The 23,545-nt window shown below is 41.6% G+C and overlaps 1 protein-coding gene across 1 annotated transcript in view; it reads right to left on the bottom strand.

Moving 5' to 3' along the window:
• The window catches only part of IFT140 (intraflagellar transport 140), a 519,705-nt gene that overhangs the window by 424,377 nt on the left and 71,783 nt on the right, over positions 1 to 23,545 (bottom strand). The window contains exons 7-8 of the mRNA XM_053694547.1: positions 22,851 to 22,957; positions 21,937 to 22,076 (exon numbers count right to left, since the gene is read on the bottom strand). Coding sequence (XP_053550522.1) covers positions 21,937 to 22,076; positions 22,851 to 22,957 — 247 coding nt within the window. The remainder of the gene's footprint in view (positions 1 to 21,936; positions 22,077 to 22,850; positions 22,958 to 23,545) is intronic.

Genomic DNA, 23,545 nt, shown 5'->3' with positions numbered 1-23,545 from the left:
TATATAGCTCCTCCCCTAACTGCCATATTCAGTCATTCGACCGAAAACATGCAGAGAAAGGAAAAACCATAGGGTGCAGTGGTGACTGTAGTTCAAATGAAAAAATTACCTGCCTTAAAGTGACAGGGCGGGCCGTGGACTGGATACACTACAAGAGAAATAAATTTATCAGGTAAGCATAAATTATGTTTTCTCTTGTTAAGTGTATCCAGTCCACGGATCATCCATTACTTATGGAATACCAATACCAAAGCTAAAGTACACGGATGATGGGAGGGACAAGGCAGGTACTTAAACGGAAGTTACCACTGCCTGTAAAAAACCCTTTCTCCCAAAAATAGCCTCCGAAGAAGCAAGGTATCAAATTTGTTAAATTTGAAAAGTATGAAGCGCAGACCAAGACTCCGTCTTGTAAATCTGTTCAACAGAAGCCACATTTAAAAAAGGCCCAAGTGAAAACCACAGCTCTAGTAGAATGAGCTGTAATCCCTTCAGGAGGCTGCTGTCCAGCAGTCTCATAAGCTAAATGAATTATGCTTTTTAACCAAAAAGACAGAGAGGCTGCTGAAGTCTTTTGACCTCTCCTCTGTCCAGAATAGACAACAAACAAGGTGAACGTTTGATGAAAACTGTAGTAGCTTGTAAGTAAAACTTTAAAGCACAAACCACGTCCAATATTGTGTAATAGACGTTCCTTCTTTGAGGAAGGATTAGGATACAAGCATGGAACAACTATCTCTTGAGTGATGTACTTGTTAGATACCACCTTAGGAAAAAACCCAGGTTGGTACGCAGGACTACCTTATCCGTACGAAGGACCAGATAAGGAGAATCACATTGTAACACAGATAACTTGGAGACTCTACGAGTCGAGGAATTAGCTACCCAAAAGGAACTTTCCAAGATAAAGATTGATATCTATGGAACAAAAAAGGTTCAAACGGAACTTCTTGAAGAACCTTAAGAATCAGGTTTAAGCTCCATGGCGGAGCAACAGTTTTAAACACAGGCTTGGATCTAACCAAAGCCTGACCAAATGCCTGAACGTCTAGAATACCTGCCAGACGCTTGTGCAAAAAAATAGACAGAGTAAAATTCTGTCCCCTTTTAAGGAATTAGCTGACAACCCTTTTCTCAAAAACATCTTGGAGAAAAGATAATATCCTGGGAATCCAGACTTTACTCCATGAGTAACCCTTGGATTCATAACAATCAGATATTTACACCATATCTATGTTCAATTTTCCTAGAGACAGGCTTTCATGTCTGTATTAAGGTATCAATGACTGACTCGGAGAAGCCATGCTTTGATAACATCAAGCGTTCAGTCTCCAGGCAGTCCATCTCAGATTGATTCTATTTAGATGGTTGAAAGGACCCTGAGGTAGAGGGACCTGTCTCAGAAGCAGAGACCGTGATGGAAAGGATGACATGTCCACCAGATCTGCATACCAGGTCCTGCGTGGCTACGCAGGCGCTGTCAAAAACACCAAAGCCCTCTCCTGCTTGGTCTTGACCTCCGGAGGAAATCCCACTCCCCCGGAAGAAAAGTCTGACGACTTAGAAAATCCACCTCCCAGTTCTCAACACCTGGGATATGGATAGCTGATAGACAAGAGTGAGTCTCTGTCCAGTGAATTATTGTAAGACTTCTAACATCGCTAGGGAACTTCTGTTCCCCCTTGATGGCTGATGTAAGCCACAGTCGTGTATATTGTCCGACTGAGTATGATGTACCTCAGAGTTGCTAACTGAGGCCAAGTCTGAAGAGCATGGAATATCACTCCCAGTTCCAGAATATTTATTAGAAGGAGGGTCTCCTCCTAAGTCCACTATCCCTGAGCCTTCAGGGAGTTCCAGACTGCATCCCAACCTAAAAGGCTGGCATCTATTGTAACAATTGTCCCATCTGACCTGCGGAAGGTCATATCCTTGGACAGATGGACCCGACATAGTCACCAGAGAAGAGAATCTCTGGTCTCTTGGTCCAGGTTTAACAGGGGGACAAATCTGTGTAATCCCCGTTCCTCTGACTGAGCATGCATAGTTGCAGCGGTCTGAAATGTAGACGTGCAAACGGTACTATGTCCCTTGCCGCTACCATTAAGCCGATTTCATTCATGTACTGAGCCACCGAAGGGCGCGGATGGGATGAAAAAACACGGCAAAAATTTAGAAACTTTGACAACCTGGACTCCGTCAGGTAAATTTTCATTTCTACAGAATCTATCAGAGTCCCTAGGAGGGAAACCCTTGAGATTGGGGATAGAGAACTCTTTCCTTGTTCACTTTCCACCCATGTGATCTCAGAAATGCCAGTACTACGTCCGTATGAGACTGGGCAATTTGGATGTTTGACGCCTGTATCAGGATGTCGTCTAAATAAGGGGCCACTTCTATGCCCCGCGGTCTAAGGACCGCCAAAGCGACCCCAGAACCTCCATAAAGATTCTTGGGGCTGTAGATATCCCAAAGGAAAGAGCTACAAACTGGTAATTCCTGTCTAGAAAGGCAAACCTGAAAAACAATGGTGATCTTTATGCATCACAATGTGAGGATAAGCATCCTTCAAATCCATTGTAGTCCTCTATTGACTCTCCTGGATCATAGTTAAGATGGTACGAATAGTTTCCATCTTAAATGACAGAATTCTGAGGAATTTGTTTAAGATCTTTAGATCCAAAATAGGTCTGAAGGTTCCCTCTCCTTGGGAACCACAAACAGATTTGAGTAAAAACTCTGTCCCTGTTCCTCTCTTGGAACTGGATGGATCTCGTACACAATGTAAGAATGCCTCCTTCTTTATCTGGTTTGCAGATAATTGTGAAAGGCGAAATCTCCCCTTTTTTTGGGGGGGAATCTTTGAAATCCAGAAGATATCTCTGGGATATAAATTCCAATGCCTAGGGATCCTGGGCATCTCTTGCCCACGCCTGGGCGAAGAATGAAAGTCTGCCCCCTATAGGATCCGTTACCGGATAGGGGTCCGTTCCTTCATGCTGCCTTAGAGGCAGCAGCAGGCTCCTTGGCCTGCTTATCTTTGTTCCAGGTCCGATTGTCTCCAGACCACCTTGGACTGAGCAAAAATTCCCTCTTGTTTTGCCTTAGAGGAAGAGGATGCCACACCTGCCCTGAAATTTTTAAAAGGCACGAAAATTAGACCTTTTTTTTTTTTTTGCCCTTGATTTGGACCTATCCTGAGGAAGGGCATGACCTTTTCCTCCAGTGATATAAGCAATAATCTCCTTCAAACCAGGCCCGAATAGGGTCTGCCCCTTGAAGGGAAGTTAAGTAGCTTATTTATTAAAGTCACGACAGCTGACCATGATATAAGCCATAGCGCTCTGCGCGCCAGTATAGAAAAAAAACAGAATTCTTAGCCGTTAGTCTAGTCAAATGAACAAGGCATCAGAAAACAAAGGAATTGGCTAGCATAAGCTTGTCAAATATATTCATCCAATGGAGTCGCTTAACTGTAAAGCCTCATCAAGAGACTCAACCCAGAACGCCGCAGCAGCAGTGACAGAAGCAATGTATGCAAGGGGCTGCAGGATAAAACCCTGTTGAATAAACATTTTTTATCCATTGGATCTAAAAAGCACAACTGTCCTCATCAGAGGTAGTGGTACGCTTAGCTAGAGTAGAAACTCTTCTCTCCACCTTAGGAACTGTCTGCCAGAAGTCCCGTGTGGTGGTAACTATTAGAAAACATTCTTCTAAAAAATAGGAGGGGAAGAGAACGGCACACCTGGTCTATCCCATTCCTTATTAAAAAATTTTTAGTAAACCTCTTTAGGTATTGGAAAAAACATCAGTACACACCGGCACTGCATATTATTTATCCAGTCTACACAATTTCTCTGGCCCTGCGATTGTACACATTCATTCAGAGCAGCCAAAGCCTCCCTGAGCAACAAGTGGAGGTTCTCAAGCATAAATTTTAAATGTAGAAATATCAGAATCAGGTTAAATCATCTTCCCTGAGTCAAAAAAAAATCACCCACAGACTAAGCATATTGTGAGGTAGTATCATACATGGTTCTTAAAGCGTCTGTATGCTCTGTATCTACCCCCAGAGCTAACTGCTTTCCTTTAATTTCAGGTAGTCTGACTAATACTGCTGCCAGAATATTATTCACCACCTTTGCCATGTCTTGTAAAATAAACGCTATGGGCGCCCTTGATGTACTTGGCGCCATTTGAGCGTGAGTCCCTGAAGCGGGAGTCGAAGGGTCTGACACGTGGGGAGAGTTAGTCGGCATAACTTTCCCCTCGACAGAATCCCCTGGTAAAAGAAACGCTATGGGTGCCCTTGATGTACTTGGCGCCATTTGAGCGTGAGTCCCTAAAGGGGGAGTCAAAAGGTCTGACACGTGGGGAGAGTTAGTCGGCATAACTACCCCCACGACAAAATCCTCTGGTGGTAATGTTTTTAAAGACAAAAAATGATCTTTATTGTTTAACATGAAATCAGTACATCTGGTACACATTCTAAGTTGGGGTTACACCATGGCTTTAAAACATAATGAACACAGAGCTTCCTCTATGTTAGACATGTTAGAACAGACTAATAATGAGACTAGTAAGCTTGGAAAACACTTTAAATCAAGTTAACAAGCAAATATATAAAACGTTACTGTGCCTTTAAGAGAAACAAATTTTGTCAAAATTTGAAAAACAGTGAAAAAAAGGCAGTAAAACAAACGAAATTTTTACAGTACATGTAATAAGGTAACAGAGCATTGCACCCACTTGCAAATGGATGATTAACCCCTTAATGCAAAAAACAGATCAAAAAAATGACAGACGTTTTTAAAAACAGACACAACAAACTGCCACAGCCAACAGTGGGAAGCTTCAGTTAACTGTTTCTATGCAAAATTTAAGCCAGCCATGTGGAAAAAACTTAGGCCCCAATAAGTTTTATCACCAAACATATGTTAAAAAACGATTAAACATGCCAGCAAACGTTTTAAAACACATTTTTATAAGAGTATGTATCTCTATTAATAAGCCTGATACCAGTCGCTATCGCTGCATTTAAGGCTTTACTTACATTACTTCGGTATCAGCAGTATTTTCTTAGTCAATTCCATTCCTAGAAAAATATTTTACTGCACATACCTTATCTGCAGGAAAACCTGCATGCCATTCCCCCTCTGAAGTACCTCACTCCTCAGAATGTGTGAGAACAGCAAATGGATTTTAGTTACGTCTGCTAAGATCATAGAAAAACGCAGGCAGATTCTTCTTCCAAATACTGCCTGAGATAAACAGCACACTCCGGTGCCATTTAAAAATAACAAACTTTTGATTGAAGAATAAACTAAGTAGAAAGCACCACAGACTCTCACAACCTCCTATCTATGTTGAGGCTTGCAAGAGAATGACTGAATATGGCAGTTAGGGGAGGAGCTATATAGCAGCTTTGCTGTGGGTGGACTCTTGCAGCTTCCTGTTGGGAAGGAGAATATATTCCATAAGTAATGGATGATCCGTGGACTGGATACACTTAACAAGAGAAATTGACTCGACAACGATCCGGTGGCTGGAAAACAACTTTAGGCCCCACCGGAGCTAATGCTTGCTGCCTTCTTAGTGAGAGAAAACTGCGCGTCTAAGTGTGCGAAATAGGCCCCGCCCATTATGGATGTCGCATCGGCAGTCTGCCTAACCGCATGGGAAGCGGTTTAAAACAAAAAACCATGTGGTCCTGTACTTATAATCCTCTAACACATAACTGCAGCCCTACTGACCTTAAATATTAAAGATATACATGTCAAGCTGCCTCTCCCAGTGTCAAGCCCCAATATAAATATGCAATAGCAATATGTATAAAAAAACAGGATTTTCAGTAACACCCTAATCATATAGGTCTACTGCTTACCCCTTCCCTTGCAGGGAAAATGTCAGCCAGTTCTGATATAACAGGTCTACTCAGAAATAAAAGACTGAACATACCTCAATGTTGCTTGTAGCATGACACCGTTCTCCACACTGAAGATTTCTCTTGCACTACCTTCAGAAGTTCTGTGGGAACCAAAATGGATCTTAGTAACGTCTGCTAAGATCATCAACCTCAGGGCAGAACAATTTCTTCTTTCCTTAATCCGTTTCTCTCTGAGGAAAATAGTACTCACCGGTACCATTTAAAATAAAATCTTCTTGATTGAAGAATCTAAAACTAACACCTCACTTTACCTCTTCCTATTACTAACACAGGCAAAGAGAATGACTGGGGGTGGAGGGAAGGGAGGAGCTATATATACAGCTCTGCTGTGGTGCTCTTTGCCACTTCCTGTTAGCAGGAGGATAAATCCCACAAGTAAGGATGAAATCCGTGGACTCGTCATATCTTGTAGAAGAAAAAAAACATTTTCAAAGTTTTGAAAGGGTTATAACTGGAAAGAAACAATGAATATGCATATATTTTAAGCAAATATTATTATGTTGTGTGTGTGTCTTTATGTGAGAAACCAAGGCCTATTGGTATCACAAATAATTTAGGTTGAGGACAAAATGATTCTACATTGTTCAATGCATCTAATGCATCTTTCGATGAGCATAGAATATCTTAATCTTAAAAGATTATTTAGTTTAAGTGAAGGTAATTCCTAGTGTTTTTTAAACACTAGGATTTACCAGTGCTACAAATAAAGGGAACTTTCAGTCATGAAGTATAAAATACTTCATGTTGAAAGTTCCTTTATTTGCCTGTAGCGTATGCCGTGCTGAGTCCTCAGGCCTCCCATGGCAGAATGCTATTTTTTCAATGATGTGACGTTTCCACCTCTTAGCCAATAGCCGGGGGGTCACAGTTGGCATTATGCTGTATGGCTAGCACATATTGGCTAACATCACCAAAATGATAAAAACAGAATTTATGTTTACCTGATAAATTACTTTCTCCAACGGTGTGTCCGGTCCACGGCGTCATCCTTACTTGTGGGATATTCTCTTCCCCAACAGGAAATGGCAAAGAGCCCAGCAAAGCTGGTCACATGATCCCTCCTAGGCTCCGCCTTCCCCAGTCATTCGACCGACGTAAAGGAGGAATATTTGCATAGGAGAAATCATATGATACCGTGGTGACTGTAGTTAAAGAAAATAAATCATCAGACCTGATTAAAAAACCAGGGCGGGCCGTGGACCGGACACACCGTTGGAGAAAGTAATTTATCAGGTAAACATAAATTCTGTTTTCTCCAACATAGGTGTGTCCGGTCCACGGCGTCATCCTTACTTGTGGGAACCAATACCAAAGCTTTAGGACACGGATGATGGGAGGGAGCAAATCAGGTCACCTAGATGGAAGGCACCACGGTTTGCAAAACCTTTCTCCCAAAAATAGCCTCAGAAGAAGCAAAAGTATCAAATTTGTAAAAGTTGGTAAAAGTGTGCAGTGAAGACCAAGTCGCTGCCTTACATATCTGATCAACGGAAGCCTCGTTCTTAAAGGCCCATGTGGAAGCCACGGCCCTAGTGGAATGAGCTGTGATTCTTTCAGGAGGCTGCCGTCCGGCAGTCTCATAAGCCAATCTGATGATGCTTTTAAGCCAAAAAGATAGAGAGGTAGAAGTTGCTTTTTGACCTCTCCTTTTACCAGAATAAACAACAAACAAGGAAGATGTTTGTCTGAAATCCTTTGTAGCATCTAAATAGAATTTTAGAGCACGGACAACGTCCAAATTGTGTAACAAACGTTCCTTCTATGAAACTGGTTTCGGACACAAAGAAGGTACAACTATCTCCTGGTTAATATTTTTGTTGGAAACAACCTTCGGAAGAAAACCAGGCTCAGAACGTAAAACCACCTTATCTGCATGGACCAGATAGGGCGGAGAACACTGCAGAGCAGATAACTCAGAAACTCTTCTAGCGGAAGAAATTGCAACCTAAAACAAAACTTTCCAAGATAATAATTTAATATCTACAGAATGTAAGGGTTCAAACGGAACCCCTTGAAGAACTGAAAGAACTAGATTAAGACTCCAGGGAAGAGTCAAAGGTCTGTAAACAGGCTTGATTCTAACCAGAGCCTGAACAAACGCTTAAACGTCTGGCACAGCTGCCAGCCTTTCGTGAAGTAAAACAGATAAAGCAGAGATCTGTCCCTTCAGAGAACTCGCAGAAAATCCTTTCTCCAAACCTTCTTGTAGAAAGGAAAGAATCTTAGGAATTTTTGTCTTGTTCCATGGGAATCCTTTAGATTCACACCAACGGATATATTTTTTCCATATATTATGGTAAATTTTTCTAGTTACAGGCTTTCTAGCCTGAATAAGAGTATCTATTACAGAATCTGAAAACCCACGCTTTGATAAAATCAAGCGTTCAAACTCCAAGCAGTCAGTTGGAGGAAAACCAGATTCGGATGTTCGAATGGACCCTGAATAAGAAGGTCCTGTCTCAAAGGTAGCTTCCATGGTGGAGCCGATGACACATTCACCAGGTCTGCATACCAAGTCCTGCGTGGCCACACAGGAACTATCAAGGTCACCGAAGCCCTCTCCAGATTGATCCTGGCTACCAGCCTGGGAATGAGAGGAAACGGTGGGAATACATAAGCTAGGTTGAAGATCCAAGGTGCTACTATTGTATCCAATAGAGTCGCCTTGGGATCCCTGGATTTGGACCCGTAACAAGGGACCATGAAGTTCTGACGAGAGGCCATCAGAACCATGTCTGGAATGCCCCATAATTGAGTTATTTGGGCAAAGATTTCCAGATGGAGTTCCCACTCCCCCGGATGCTCCTCCATGCCAGGGAACTCCTTGTTACCCCCTGATGGTTGATATATGTAACAGTCGTCATGATGTCTGATTGAAACCTTATGAATTTGGCCTTTGCTAGTCGAGGCCAAGCCTTGAGAGCATTGAATATCGCTCTCAGTTCCATTATGTTTATCGGGAGAAGAGAGTCTTCCCGAAACCATAGACCCTGAGTTTTCAGGGGTTCCCAGACCGCGCCCCAGCCCACCAGACTGGCGTCGGTCGTGACAATGACCTACTCTGGTCTGCGGAAGCTCATTCCCTGTGACAGGTTGTCCAGGGTCAGCCACCAACGGAGTGAAACTCTGGTTATTTGATCTACTTGTATCGTCGGAGACAAGTCTGTATAATCCCCATTCCACTGTCTGAGCATGCACAGGTGCAATGGTCTTAGATGAATTTGTGCAAAAGGAACTATGTCCATTGCCGCAACCATCAAACCTATTACTTCCATGGACTGCGCTATGGAAGGAAGAAGAACAGAATGAAGTACCTGACAAGAGCTTAGAAGTTTTGATTTTCTGGCCTCTGTCAGAAAAACCTTCATTTCTAAGGAAACTATTATTGTTCCCAAGAAGGGAACTCTTGTTGACGGGGACAGAGAACTTTTTTCTATGTTCACTTTCCACCTGTGAGATCTGAGAAAGGCTAGGACAATGTCCGTATGAGCCCTTGCTTTTGACAGAGACGACACTTGAATCAGGATGTCGTCCAAGTAAGGTACTACTGCAATGCCCCTTGGTCTTAGCACCGCTAGAAGGGACCCTAGTACCCTTGTGAAAATCCTTGGAGCAGTGGCTAATCCGAATGGAAGTGCCACAGGTAATGCTTGTCCAGAAAGGCGAACCTTAGGAACCGAAAATGTTCCTTGTGGATAGGAATACGTAGGTACGCATCCTTTAAGTCCAACGTGGTCATGAATTGACCTTCCTGGATGGTAGGAAGGATCGTTCGAATGGTTTCCATTTTGAATGATGAAACCCTTAGAAACTTGTTTAGAATCTAGAGATCTAAAATAGGTCTGAATGTTCCCTCTTTTTTGGGAATTATGAACAGGTTGGAGTAAAAACCCATCCCTTGCTCTCCTAATGGAACAGGATGAATCACTCCCATGCTTAACAGGTCTTCTACACAGTGTAAGAATGTCTGTTCGAAGATAATTGAGACCCGTGGAACCTTCCCCTTGGGGGTAGTTCCCTGAATTCCAGGAGATAACCTTGAGAAACTATTTCTAGCGCCCAAGGATCCTGAACATCTCTTGCCCCAGCCTGAGCAAAGAGAAAAAGTCTGCCCCCCACCAGATCCTTCCCAGATCGGGGGCCAACACTTCATGCTGTTTTGGTAGAAGTGGCAGGTGACTTGGCCTGCTTACCCTTGTTCCAGCCTTGCATCGGCCTCCAGGCTGGCTTGGTTTGAGAAGTATTACCCTCTTGCTTAGAGGGTGTAGAATTTGAGGCTGGTCCGTTTCTGCGAAAGGGACGAAAATTTGGCTTCTTTTTAGCCTTAAAAGACCTATCCAGAGGAAGGGCGTGGCCCTTTCCCCCAGTGATGTCTGAAATAATCTCTTTCAAGTCAGGGCCAAACAGTGTTATACCCTTGAAAGGGATGTTAAGCAAAAGCGCTCTGCGCGCCACGATAGCAAACCCTGAATTATTCGCCGCTAATCTAGCTAATTGCAAAGCGGCATCTAAAATAAAAAAGAGTTAGCCAATTTAAGAGCTTGAACTCTGTCCAAAACCTCCTCGTACGAAGATTCTTTATTGAGCGACTTTTCTAGTTCTTCGAACCAGAAACACGCAGCTGTAGTGACAGGAACAATGCATGAAATTGGTTGTAGAAGGTAACCTTGCTGAACAAACATCTTTTTAAGCAAACCCTCTAACCTTTAATCCATAGGATCTTGAAAGCACAACTATCTTCTATAGGAATAGAAGTGCGTTTGTTTAGAGTAGAAACCGCCCCCTCGACCTTGGGGACTGTATGCTATAAGTCCTTTCTGGGGTCGACTATAGGAACTAATTTCTTAAATATAGGGGGAGGACAAAAGGTATGCCGGGCCTTTCCCACTCCTTATTTACTATGTCCGCCACCCGCTTGGGTATAGGAAAAACATCGGGGGGCACCGGAACCTCTAGGAACTTGTCCATCTTACCTAATTTCTCTGGAATGACCAAATTGTCACAATCATCCAGAGTAGTTAATACCTCCTTAAGTAGTGCGTGGAGATGTTGAAATTTAAATTTAAAAGTTACAATATCAGGTTCTGCTTGTTGAGAAATTTTCCCTGAATCTGAAATTTCTCCCTCAGACAAAACCTCCCTCCTGGCCCCTTCAGATAGGTGTGAGGGTATGTCAGAACAGATATCATCAGCGTCCTCTTGCTCTTCAGTGTTTAAAACAGAGCAATCACGCTTTCTCTGATAAGTAGGCATTTTGGAAAAAATGCATGCAATAGAATTATCCATTACAGCCATTAATTGTTGTATGGTAATAAGTATTGGCGCACTAGATGTACTAGGGGCCTCTTGTGTGGGCAAAACTGGTGTAGACACAGAAGGGGATGATGCAGTACCATGCTTACTCCCCTCATTAGAGGAATCATCTTGGGCAATATCATATCTATGGCATTATTATCCCTACTTTGTTTGGACATTATGACACAAATATATCACATATATTTAAATGGGGAGACACATTGGCTTTCATACATATAGAACATCGTTATCTGATGGTTCAGACATGTTAAACAGGCTTAAACTTGTCAACAAAGCACAAAAAACGTTTTGCAATAAAACCGTTACTGTCCCTTTAAATTTCAAACTGAACACACTTTATTACTGAATATGTGAAAAAGTATGAAGGAATTGTTCAAATTTCACCAAAATTTCACCACAGTAACTTAAAGCCTTAAAAGTATTGCACACCAAATTTGAAAGCTTTAACCCTTAAAATAACGGAACCGGAGCCGTTTTTACATTTAACCCCTATACAGTCCCAGGTATCTGCTTTGCTGAGACCCAACCAAGCCCAGAGGGGAATACGATACCAAATGATGCCTTCTATAAGCTTTTTCAGTGGTTCTTAGCTCCTCACACATGCATCTGCATGCCATGCTTTCCAAAAACAACTGCGCATTAGAGGCGCGAAAATGAGGCTCTGTCTATGACTAGAAAAGGCCCCCAGTGAAAAAGGTGTCCAATACAGTGCCTGCCGTTTTTATTAAAACAATCCCCAAGATTTAACAACTATTAAAAGTAATAATCTGCCAAATATACTTAGTAAAGTAATCGTTTTAGCCCAGAAAAATGTCTACCAGTTTTTTAAGCCCTAATGAAGCCCTTTATTCTTTTACTTAAACTTAAGAAAATGGCTTACCGGTTCCCATAGGGAAAATGACAGCTTCCAGCATTACCGAGTCTTGTTAGAAATGTGTCATACCTCAAGCAGCAAAAGTCTGCTCACTGTTTCCCCCAACTGAAGTTAATTCCTCTCAACAGTCCTGTGTGGAAACAGCCATCGATTTTAGTAACGGTTGCTAAAATCATTTTCCTCTTACAAACAGAAATCTTCATCTCTTTCCTGTTTCAGAGTAAATAGTACATACCAGCACTATTTTAAAATAACAAACTCTTGATTGAAGAATAAAAACTACATTTAAACACCAAAAAACTCTAAGCCATCTCCGTGGAGATGTTGCCTGTACAACGGCAAAGAGAATGACTGGGGAAGGCGGAGCCTAGGAGGGATCATGTGACCAGCTTTGCTGGGCTCTTTGCCATTTCCTGTTGGGGAAGAGAATATCCCACAAGTAAGGATGACGCCGTGGACCGGACACACCTATGTTGGAGAAATAGCGTTTTGCCTTGGACGGCCTAAGGCGCTCAGCGCAACATACACTGCAGGCAAATAAAGGAACTTTTAGCATGAAGTATTTTATACTTCATGACAGTAAGTCTCCTTTATTTATGGCACCGGTAAAGCCGAGCATTTCAAAACGCTAGGATTTAGCATCACTTTAAATTATATTTCTGAATTGAAAACTTGTTTAAAAATGCATACTTGATGTTTGCCAATATACAATCCCACCTGTAAACATTTCCCAGAGACCTCTGAGATAATACTCGAGAAGAGTTCATTTTACACCACACAATATCTTTACTTGGAGAAACTATTTTGTGAAACATTTGTTGTTCAAGCTCTATTCTCCTGAAATAATCTCATTTTGACTGATTTAACCCCTTTACTACCGGGAAGTTTAGAGAAAAACTTGCTCAAAGTAGCAGAGAATTTCTTGGCAGTTTTGCTATCACTCCATTTAAACAGAAATAAAGACTGTTTTTTAACTACCTTTCAAACCTATATACAGTATATTTTGTTTTTTGGCATAAAAAGGGCTTTCAGTGAATAACAGTTTCAACTAGCTATTTATTCACAGAATTAAGAATTTATTGTAAATTTACCCCCAAAAAGGTAAAAAAGTACATAAAATATTAATTATCACATGCCCCAAAAACCTGTAGCTTTCTAACTGTAGAGCACAAATCTCAAAATTTGTACATTGGCAACCTCTGATTCAGCTAAGACCACACGTATATATTTTGCATTACTTTTGATAATTTTAAGTTTTTTTATCTGCAGCTATGTATACCATGTTCTAAAATGATACAGAGCTTGATTACAAGTGGATCGCTATTTAACGGTCCCGCTTGATGATTAACTGCGCTAGAAGTAAGGTTTTTGCGTGTGTCGGGTTGTGCTAGTATTACAATTTGAAAATAAATAGTTTTCGCTTGCGCTCTAACCCAACGCACATAATAAGCTGAACTTAGAATATTGTGCACAGGATAGCCTATTCTCCCATAGAAGTCAATGGAGCAAAAAAGTGGAAAAAACCTAACACCCTATCCGCGCACAAACCTGATCGCATATTCACTAGTGCACTAACCGAACATGAACTTCAACTGCACTCAAACAATCCCGTTTACTTTCAACTAGTAATACGAGCAAAACACTAAACACGTGCAAAGAACAGCGATAAACCCCTTTTTGCTTGCGCCCAACAGTTAGAGCACCACTTTTAATCTAGCCCACAATGTGATATAGCAGAACTGCTCAGATTCTCAAACTGACCCCCAAAACTATATATATTTTTTAAAGTTGACAATCAAAAGTATTGATCTAGGCCCATTTTGGTAAATTTAATGAAACAATTTGGCAGTAACACTTCTGAAAAATGATTTTTAGGCATGTTATAGCAAAAACAGAATTTATGTTTACCTGATAAATTACTTTCTCCAACGGTGTGTCCGGTCCACGGCGTCATCCTTACTTGTGGGATATTCTCTTCCCCAACAGGAAATGGCAAAGAGCCCAGCAAAGCTGGTCACATGATCCCTCCTAGGCTCCGCCTTCCCCAGTCATTCGACCGACGTAAAGGAGGAATATTTGCATAGGAGAAATCATATGATACCGTGGTGACTGTATTTAGAGAAATTAAATCATCAGACCTGATTAAAAAACCAGGGCGGGCCGTGGACCGGACACACCGTTGGAGAAAGTAATTTATCAGGTAAACATAAATTCTGTTTTCTCCAACATAGGTGTGTCCGGTCCACGGCGTCATCCTTACTTGTGGGAACCAATACCAAAGCTTTAGGACACGGATGATGGGAGGGAGCAAATCAGGTCACCTAGATGGAAGGCACCACGGTTTGCAAAACCTTTCTCCCAAAAATAGCCTCAGAAGAAGCAAAAGTATCAAATTTGTAAAATTTGGTAAAAGTGTGCAGTGAAGACCAAGTCGCTGCCTTACATATCTGATCAACAGAAGCCTCGTTCTTGAAGGCCCATGTGGAAGCCACAGCCCTAGTGGAATGAGCTGTGATTCTTTCAGGAGGCTGCCGTCCGGCAGTCTCATAAGCCAATCTGATGATGCTTTTAAGCCAAAAAGAGAGAGAGGTAGAAGTTGCTTTTTGACCTCTCCTTTTACCAGAATAAACAACAAACAAGGAAGATGTTTGTCTGAAATCCTTTGTAGCCTCTAAATAGAATTTTAGAGCACGAACTACATCCAAATTGTGCAACAAACGTTCCTTCTTTGAAACTGGATTCGGACACAAAGAAGGCACAACTATCTCCTGGTTAATATTTTTGTTAGAAACAACTTTCGGAAGAAAACCAGGTTTAGTACGCAAAACCACCTTATCTGCATGGAACACCAGATAAGGAGGAGAACACTGCAGAGCAGATAACTCTGAAACTCTTCTAGCAGAAGAAATTGCAACCAAAAACAAAACTTTCCAAGATAATAACTTAATATCTACGGAATGTAAGGGTTCAAACGGAACCCCTTGAAGAACTGAAAGAACTAAATTGAGACTCCAAGGAGGAGTCAAAGGTTTGTAAACAGGCTTGATTCTAACCAGGGCCTGAACAAAAGCCTGAACATCTGGCACAGCCGCCAGCTTCTTGTGAAGTAAAACAGATAAAGCAGAAATCTGTCCCTTCAAAGAACTTGCAGATAATCCTTTCTCCAAACCCTCTTGTAGAAAGGATAGAATCTTAGGAATTTTTACCCTGTTCCATGGGAATCCTTTCGATTCGCACCAACAGATATATTTCCTCCATACTTTATGGTAAATTTTCCTAGTTACAGGCTTTCTAGCCTGAATAAGAGTATCAATGACAGAATCTGAGAACCCACGCTTTGATAAAATCAAGCGTTCAATCTCCAAGCAGTCAGTTGGAGTGATGCCAGATTCGGATGTTCGAACGGACCTTGAACAAGAAGGTCCCGTCTCAAAGGTAGCTTCCATGGTGGAGCCGATGACATATTCACCAGGTCTGCATACCAAGTTCTGCGTGGCCACGCAGGAGCTATCAAGATCACCGAAGCCCTCTCTTGATTGATCCTGACTACCAGCCTGGGAATGAGAGGAAACGGTGGGAACACATAAGCTAGGTTGAAGGTCCAGGGCGCTACTAGTGCATCTACTAGAGTCGCCTTGGGATCCCTGGATCTGGACCCGTAGCAAGGAACCTTGAAGTTCTGACGAGACGCCATCAGATCCATGTCTGGAATGCCCCATAATTGAGTTATTTGGGCAAAGATTTCCGGATGGAGTTCCCACTCCCCCGGATGAAATGTCTGACGACTCAGAAAATCCGCTTCCCAATTTTCCACTCCTGGGATGTGGATTGCAGACAAGTGGCAGGAGTGAAGCTCCGCCCATTGAATTACTTTGGTCACTTCTTCCATCGCCAGGGAACTCCTTGTTCCCCCCTGATGGTTGATATATGCAACAGTCGTCATGTTGTCTGATTGAAACCTTATGAATTTGGCCTTTGCTAGTTGAGGCCAAGCCTTGAGAGCATTGAATATCGCTCTCAGTTCCAGAATGTTTATCGGGAGAAGAGATTCTTCCCGAGACCATAGACCCTGAGCCTTCAGGTGTTTCCAGACCGCGCCCCAGCCCACCAGGCTGGCGTCGGTCGTTACAATGACCCACTCTGGTCTTCTGAAGCTCATCCCTTGGGACAGGTTGTCCAGGGTCAGCCACCAACGGAGTGAATCTCTGGTCCTCTGATCTACTTGGATCGTCGGGGACAAATCTGTATAATCCCCATTCCACTGTCTGAGCATGCACAGTTGTAATGGTCTTAGATGAATTTGCGCAAAAGGAACTATGTCCATTGCCGCAACCATCAAACCTATTACTTCCATGAACTGCGCTATGGAAGGAAGAAGAACAGAATGAAGTACTTGACAAGAGCTTAGAAGTTTTGATTTTCTGGCTTCTGTCAGAAAAATCTTCATTTCCAAGGAGTCTATTATTGTTCCCAAGAAGGGAACTCTTGTTGACGGAAATAGAGAACTTTTTTCTACGTTCACTTTCCACCCGTGAGATCTGAGAAAGGCTAGGACAATGTCTGTATGAGCCTTTGCTTGTGGTAGAGACGACGCTTGAATCAGTATGTCGTCCAAGTAGGGTACTACTGCAATGCCCCTCGGCCTTAGCACCGCTAGAAGGGACCCTAGTACCTTTGTGAAAATTCTTGGAGCAGTGGCTAGTCCGAATGGAAGTGCCACAAACTGGTAATGCTTGTCCAGAAAGGCGAATCTTAGGAACCGATGATGTTCCTTGTGGATAGGAATATGTAGATACGCATCCTTTAAATCCACCGTGGTCATGAATTGACCTTCCTGGATGGTAGGAAGAATTGTCCGAATGGTTTCCATCTTGAACGATGGGACCTTGAGAAATTTGTTTAGGATCTTGAGATCCAAAATTGGCCTGAATGTTCCCTCTTTTTTGGGAACTATGAACAGATTGGAGTAAAACCCCATCCCTTGTTCTCCTAATGGAACAGGATGAATCACTCCCATTTTTAACAGGTCTTCTACACAATGTAAGAATGCCTGTCTTTTTATTTGGTCTGAAGACAATTGAGACCTGTGGAACCTTCCCCTTGGGGGTAGTTCCTTGAATTCCAGGAGATAACCTTGAGAAACTATTTCTAGCGCCCAAGGATCCTGAACATCTCTTGCCCAAGCCTGAGCGAAGAGAGAGAGTCTGCCCCCCACCAGATCCGGTCCCGGATCGGGGGCCAGCATCTCATGCTGTCTTGGTAGCGGTAGCGGGCTTCTTGGCCTGCTTACCTTTGTTCCAGCCTTGCATCGGTCTCCAGGCTGGCTTGGTTTGAGAAGAATTACCCTCTTGCTTAGAGGATGTAGAATTTGAGGCTGGTCCGTTTCTGCGAAAGGGACGAAAATTTGTTTTATTTTTAGCCTTAAAAGACCTATCCTGAGGAAGGGCGTGGCCCTTTCCCCCAGTGATGTCTGAAATAATCTCTTTCAAGTCAGGGCCAAACAGCGTTTTACCCTTGAAAGGGATGTTAAGCAATCTGTTCTTGGAGGACACATCCGCTGACCAAGACTTCAGCCAAAGCGCTCTGCGCGCCACAATAGCAAAACCTGAATTTTTCGCCGCTAATCTAGCTAATTGCAAAGTGGCGTCTAAGGTAAAAGAGTTAGCCAACTTAAGTGCTTGAACTCTGTCCATAACCTCCTCATAAGAGGATGCTTGATTGAGCGACTTTTCTAGTTCCTCGAACCAGAAACACGCTGCTGTAGTGACAGGAACAATGCATGAAATTGGTTGTAGAAGGTAACCTTGCTGAACAAACATCTTTTTAAGCAAACCCTCTAATTTTTTATCCATAGGATCTTTGAAAGCACAACTATCTTCTATAGGGATAGTGGTGCGTTTATTTAGAGTAGAAACCGCCCCCTCGACCTTGGGGACTGTCTGCCATAAGTCCTTCCTGGGGTCGACCATAGGAAATAATTTCTTAAATATAGGGGGAGGGACAAAAGGTATGCCGGGCCTTTCCCATTCTTTATTTACAATGTCCGCCACCCGCTTGGGTATAGGAAAAGCTTTGGGGGGCACCGGGACCTCTAGGAACCTGTCCATCTTACATAATTTCTCTGGAATGACCAAATTGTCACAATCATGCAGAGTAGATAACACCTCCTTAAGCAGAGCGCGGAGATGTTCCAATTTAAATTTAAATGTAATAACGTCAGGTTCAGCTTGTTGAGAAATTTTTCCTGAATCTGAAATTTCTCCCTCAGACAAAACCTCCCTAGCCCCTTCAGACTGGTGTAAGGGCATGTCAGAACCATTATCATCAGCGTCCTCATGCTCTTCAGTATCTAAAACAGAGCAGTCGCGCTTTCGCTGATAGGTGGGCATATTGGCTAAAATGTTTTTAATAGAATTATCCATTACAGCCGTTAATTGTTGCATAGTAAGGAGGATTGGCGCACTAGATTCACTAGGGACCTCCTGAGTGGGCAAGACTGGTGTAGACATAGAAGGAGATGATGCAGTACCATGCTTACTCCCCTCACTTAAGGAATCATTTTGGGCAACATTATTATCAGTGGCATCATTGTCCCTACTTTGTTTGTCACATTCATCACATATATTTAAATGGAGAGGAGCCTTGGCTTCCGAACATACAGAACATCGTCTATCTGATAGTTCAGACATGTTAATAGGCATAAACTTGATAACAAAGCACAAAAAACGTTTTAAAATAAAACCGTTACTGTCTCTTTAAATTTTAAACTGAACACACTTTTTTACTGAATATACGCAAAAGTATGAAGGAAATGTTCAAAATTCACCAAAATTTTACCACAGTGTCATAAAGCCTTAAAAGTATTGCACACCAAATTTGAAAGCTTTAACTCTTAAAATAACCGGAGCCGTTTTTACATTTAACCCCTATACAGTCCCTGGTATCTGCTTTGCTGAGACCCAACCAAGCCCAGAGGGGAATACGATACCAAATGACGCCTTCAATAAGCTTTTTCAGTGGATCTGAGCTCCTCACACATGCATCTGCATGCCTTGCTTCTCAAAAACAACTGCGCATTAGTGGCGCGAAAATGAGGCTCTGCCTATGACTAGAAAAGGCCCCCAGTGAAAAAGGTGTCCAATACAGTGCCTGCCGTTTTTTTTAATAAAATTCCCAAGATTAAAATAACTCTCCAAAGTTATAAACCATTAAATATGCTTATAAAGTAATCGTTTTGGCCCAGAAAAATGTCTACCAGTCTTTAAAGCCCTTGTGAAGCCCTTTTATTCTTATATTGAAAATTAAGAAAATGGCTTACCGGATCCCATAGGGAAAATGACAGCTTCCAGCATTACCAAGTCTTGTTAGAAATGTGTCATACCTCAAGCAGCCAAAGTCTGCTCACTGTTTCCCCCAACTGAAGTTAATTCCTCTCAACAGTCCTGTGTGGAAACAGCCATCGATTTTAATAACGGTTGCTAAAATCATTTTCCTCTTACAAACAGAAATCTTCATCTCTTTTCTGTTTCAGAGTAAATAGTACATACCAGCACTATTTTAAAATAACAAACTCTTGATAGAAGAATAAAAACTACATTTAAACACCAAAAAACTCTGAGCCATCTCCGTGGAGATGTTGCCTGTGCAACGGCAAAGAGAATGACTGGGGAAGGCGGAGCCTAGGAGGGATCATGTGACCAGCTTTGCTGGGCTCTTTGCCATTTCCTGTTGGGGAAGAGAATATCCCACAAGTAAGGATGACGCCGTGGACCGGACACACCTATGTTGGAGAAAAGTTCAATGGAGTTTGAAAGTGTTTGTGTTGCAGTTGGATGGAGTTTGGATGTGTTTGTTCTGCAGTTGGATAGAGTTTGGATGTGTTTGTGTTGCAGTTGGATGAAATTTGGATGTATTTGTGCTGCAGTTGGATAGAGTTTGAAAGTCTTTGTGTTGCAGTTGGATGGAGTTTGGATGTGTTTGTGTTGCAGTTGGATGGAGTTTGGATGTGTTTGTGTTGCAGTTGGATGAAATTTGAAAGTGTGCTGCAGTTGGATGGAGTTTGAAAGTGTTTGTGCTGCAGTTTGATAGAGTTTGGATGTGTTTGTGTTGCAGTTGGATGGAGTTTTGATGTGTTTGTGCTGCAGTTGGATGAAATTTGGATGTGTTTGTTCTGCAGTTGGATGGAGTTTGAATGTGTTTGTGTTGCAGTTGGATGGAGTTTGGATGTGTTTGTGCTGCAGTTGGATGGAGTTTGGATGTGTTTGTGCTGCAGTTGGATGGAGAATGGTGTTATCATTTGCATTGTGATAAGGAACATAGAAATAAAAACGTACAATTAAAAAAAAAAAAACTTTCCAATGTACTTCTAAATTTACCTTTATCTTCATCTTGAAATGAAACTTAGCTCTCTTTCATAAGAGCATACTAAGGTATGCTGAAGAGTGTTTATGTCTTAAATAGACCTGTACATTTGGAGGTTTCAGATAACTCCGAATGCGAAAGAAAGTGGCCCTTTGTGTCGGCCCTTTGTGTTGGCCCTTTGTGTCGGTCGGTCGGCAACTTTAGAAGTCGATTTTACACTTGTGAAACAGCAACACACTAAAAACCTAGATTTGCACAGAGTTTAGTGTTTTGCTGTTTCACACGTATAAATTAGGCTCAGAAAAAAACTAACCAGCATGAAGGGCCGAATTCTTCCACATTCTGAGGTATCCAAAACCTCCAAATCCACAGGTCTTGTCTTGAGCACCAACAATGTTGCAAATGCTGCTGCCATGTGGTTATAAAAAAAAAAAAGAGGGTGCACTCCTGAGCCTATCTTGGTATGTTCTACTCACTCGTCTGAAAAGTGATAGATCACAGTTATTCTATAGGAGGTATGGCCAAGCAGTTTATTAACCGACTTCTGTAGAACTAGGCTTCTCACCAATTTGCTTTCACCATCAAGCTCGATTTATGTAAAAGATAGTTTACAGCATCTTACATAGGGCCTGATGATCAAAAGTTCTCTTTTCTGGTGTGATTATCTAAGATGTCTCATCAGTACTATAAGGTCCCTTAAATAATTTTTCAGAAGGGCAAATTTTAACTTGAGCGCTTTTTATCTCACTATGTAGAGTTCTATGAGTTCTTGCTGTGAAGGAGAGACATATACATAGAAATATAATGTTCAAAAAATCCTCCAAAAATGTTGTGTGATTTGTCTTCATATGTGTTCTTCAGGCCAACAGTCTCATCATACTTTTTAACAACAAATACCTTATACGCAAAGCTATTGTTTTAAATTGAATGTAAATGTTCATGAATCCGTGCCCGTTTTTTAAAAATACAATTTAAAACAGGGGCACTTTCATTCATGAAAGTTTACATTTGCAACGTATTTTACAAATACTTATTTTTTTCTTCACCAAAGCCGGATCGGATTCCCCACCCGCTTCTTTCTGCTCTACTTACACAGCAATGACGAAACCGGCTTCCTCCAATCACGACGTGGCCTCACGAGATGGACGCTCTGGGGGAAAGTCATGATTGGAGGAAGCCAGTTTCATCATTGGTGATGTAAGGACAGGGGAACTGTGGGCAAGGAATCAGCGATCCGGCTTTACTAAAGAAAAGAGGTAAGTATTTCTGAAATATGCAGCAATGTAAACTTTCATGAATGAAAGTGCCCCTGTTTATAATAGTATTTTTAAAAAACGGGCACTGATTCAAAAAAGTTTACATTCACTTTAAGTAGATTTATTTTTACCCAAGAAAGTAAGCATTGCAAATTTATCACAATTAAAAAAACTCCTACCGCTATTTGTGCAACATTTCCTTCAAGTTCTGTTGGCGTCTGAAGTTTCCAACTTTCCTTTCCATTAACATTCTGCAATGTAGGAGGCACTTTATTCCACATTGCCACGTGACCCTTGTTGGTTCCAGCTGCCAGGATGGCTACAAGAGTAACATCATTTTGTTTAGGCTATGCAGACTGTGTGAATGTAAGAAAGAAAGAGGTAGAAAGGAAAGGAGGGATAGAGCAGTGAACAGAAGCAAGTCAAATGAAGAGAGGGAGGGAGATATAAGGAAAAAGATATAGAGAATGTGAAAGAGGAGTATTGTTATAGAATACATGGGGATGAGAAAGACTATTGAGAAGAGTCTAAAACATCAAACAGGATGCATAATTAAATGCTGAAAAGAAGGATTGGAAAAAAAGAACATGTAACTAATGAAATCTGGAGAAATACTACATTAAATCCTCAATCGCAATACATTCTGTTGTTATTAAAACCCATTATCCTTAAAACAGCTTAAAGGGACACTGAACCCAATTTTTTTCTTTCATTATTCAGATAGAGCATGCAATTTTAAGCAACTTTCTAATTTACTCCTATTATCAAATTTTCTTCATTCTGTTGCTATCTTTATTTGAAAAAGAAGGCATCTAAGCTTTTTTTTTTGGTTCAGAACTATGGACAGCACTTTTTTTTATTGATGGATGAATTTATCCACCAATCAGCAAGAACAACCCAGGTTGTTCACCAAAAATGGGCCGGCATCTAAACTTACATTCTTGCATTTCAAATAAAGATACTAAGAGAATGAAGGAAATTTGATAATAGGAGTAAATTAGAAAGTTGCTTAAAATTTCATGCTCTATCTGAATCACGAAAAAGAAAAAAATTGGGTTCAGTGTCCCTTTAAGACAACTGGGAACAGCATTACCTTTATCTTGACAGAAAGAAATACAGTTTATTGTCTCCCCACTTTCAAAGCCCAATTGGTCATCCAGAGAAAGCACATAATTGTCATCTCGCTCCAGATCCCAAAACCTACAAAAAGAATTAGCAATAAAGATACATCACTGTGGGTTATTAGATATAAATAAAATTTTTCCTTTTACTTGAGCAATCAAACTATTGTTCTAAAGTTGTTTGCCTCTAATTAGATAGTTGACATTTTATGGCGCATTACAGTAAAAAATGCACATGTATTAGCAAAAATGTTTTTAGTAACAGCTATCTTCACCTGTAAACGTGATATTAATATCATCTCTTTGTATGTTCTATAAACCAGTGTTTCTGAACTGCAAGTACTATCAAGTACCCCCAACAGACCAGGTTTTCATTATAGCTGAACTAGAGCTGATCAGTAACCATGGTTACTAACCTGTTCTCAACCATCAGCTGATTATTTCACCTGGGCTCTAGTTCAGCAGTAATGAAAATCTGGCCTATTAGCGGTACTTGAGGACCACGGTTGAGAAACACTGCTGTAAAGCCACATTGAAAACTTGCGCCTGCTCAGAAAAGCGCTGATGAAATGCACTGTACCAGCAATTAGACAAATTACATTATCACTGACAAGGTGTGTGCGTTGCCGCAAGATTTATAAAAAGGACGCAAGCTGCTATAAGTGCA

Source organism: Bombina bombina, chromosome 11 (assembly GCF_027579735.1).
Source record: "Bombina bombina isolate aBomBom1 chromosome 11, aBomBom1.pri, whole genome shotgun sequence".
NCBI classification, from domain to species: domain Eukaryota; kingdom Metazoa; phylum Chordata; class Amphibia; order Anura; family Bombinatoridae; genus Bombina; species Bombina bombina.
The sequence above is the reverse complement of the archived record's forward strand: the minus strand, read 5'-3'. Positions and strand labels throughout refer to the sequence as shown.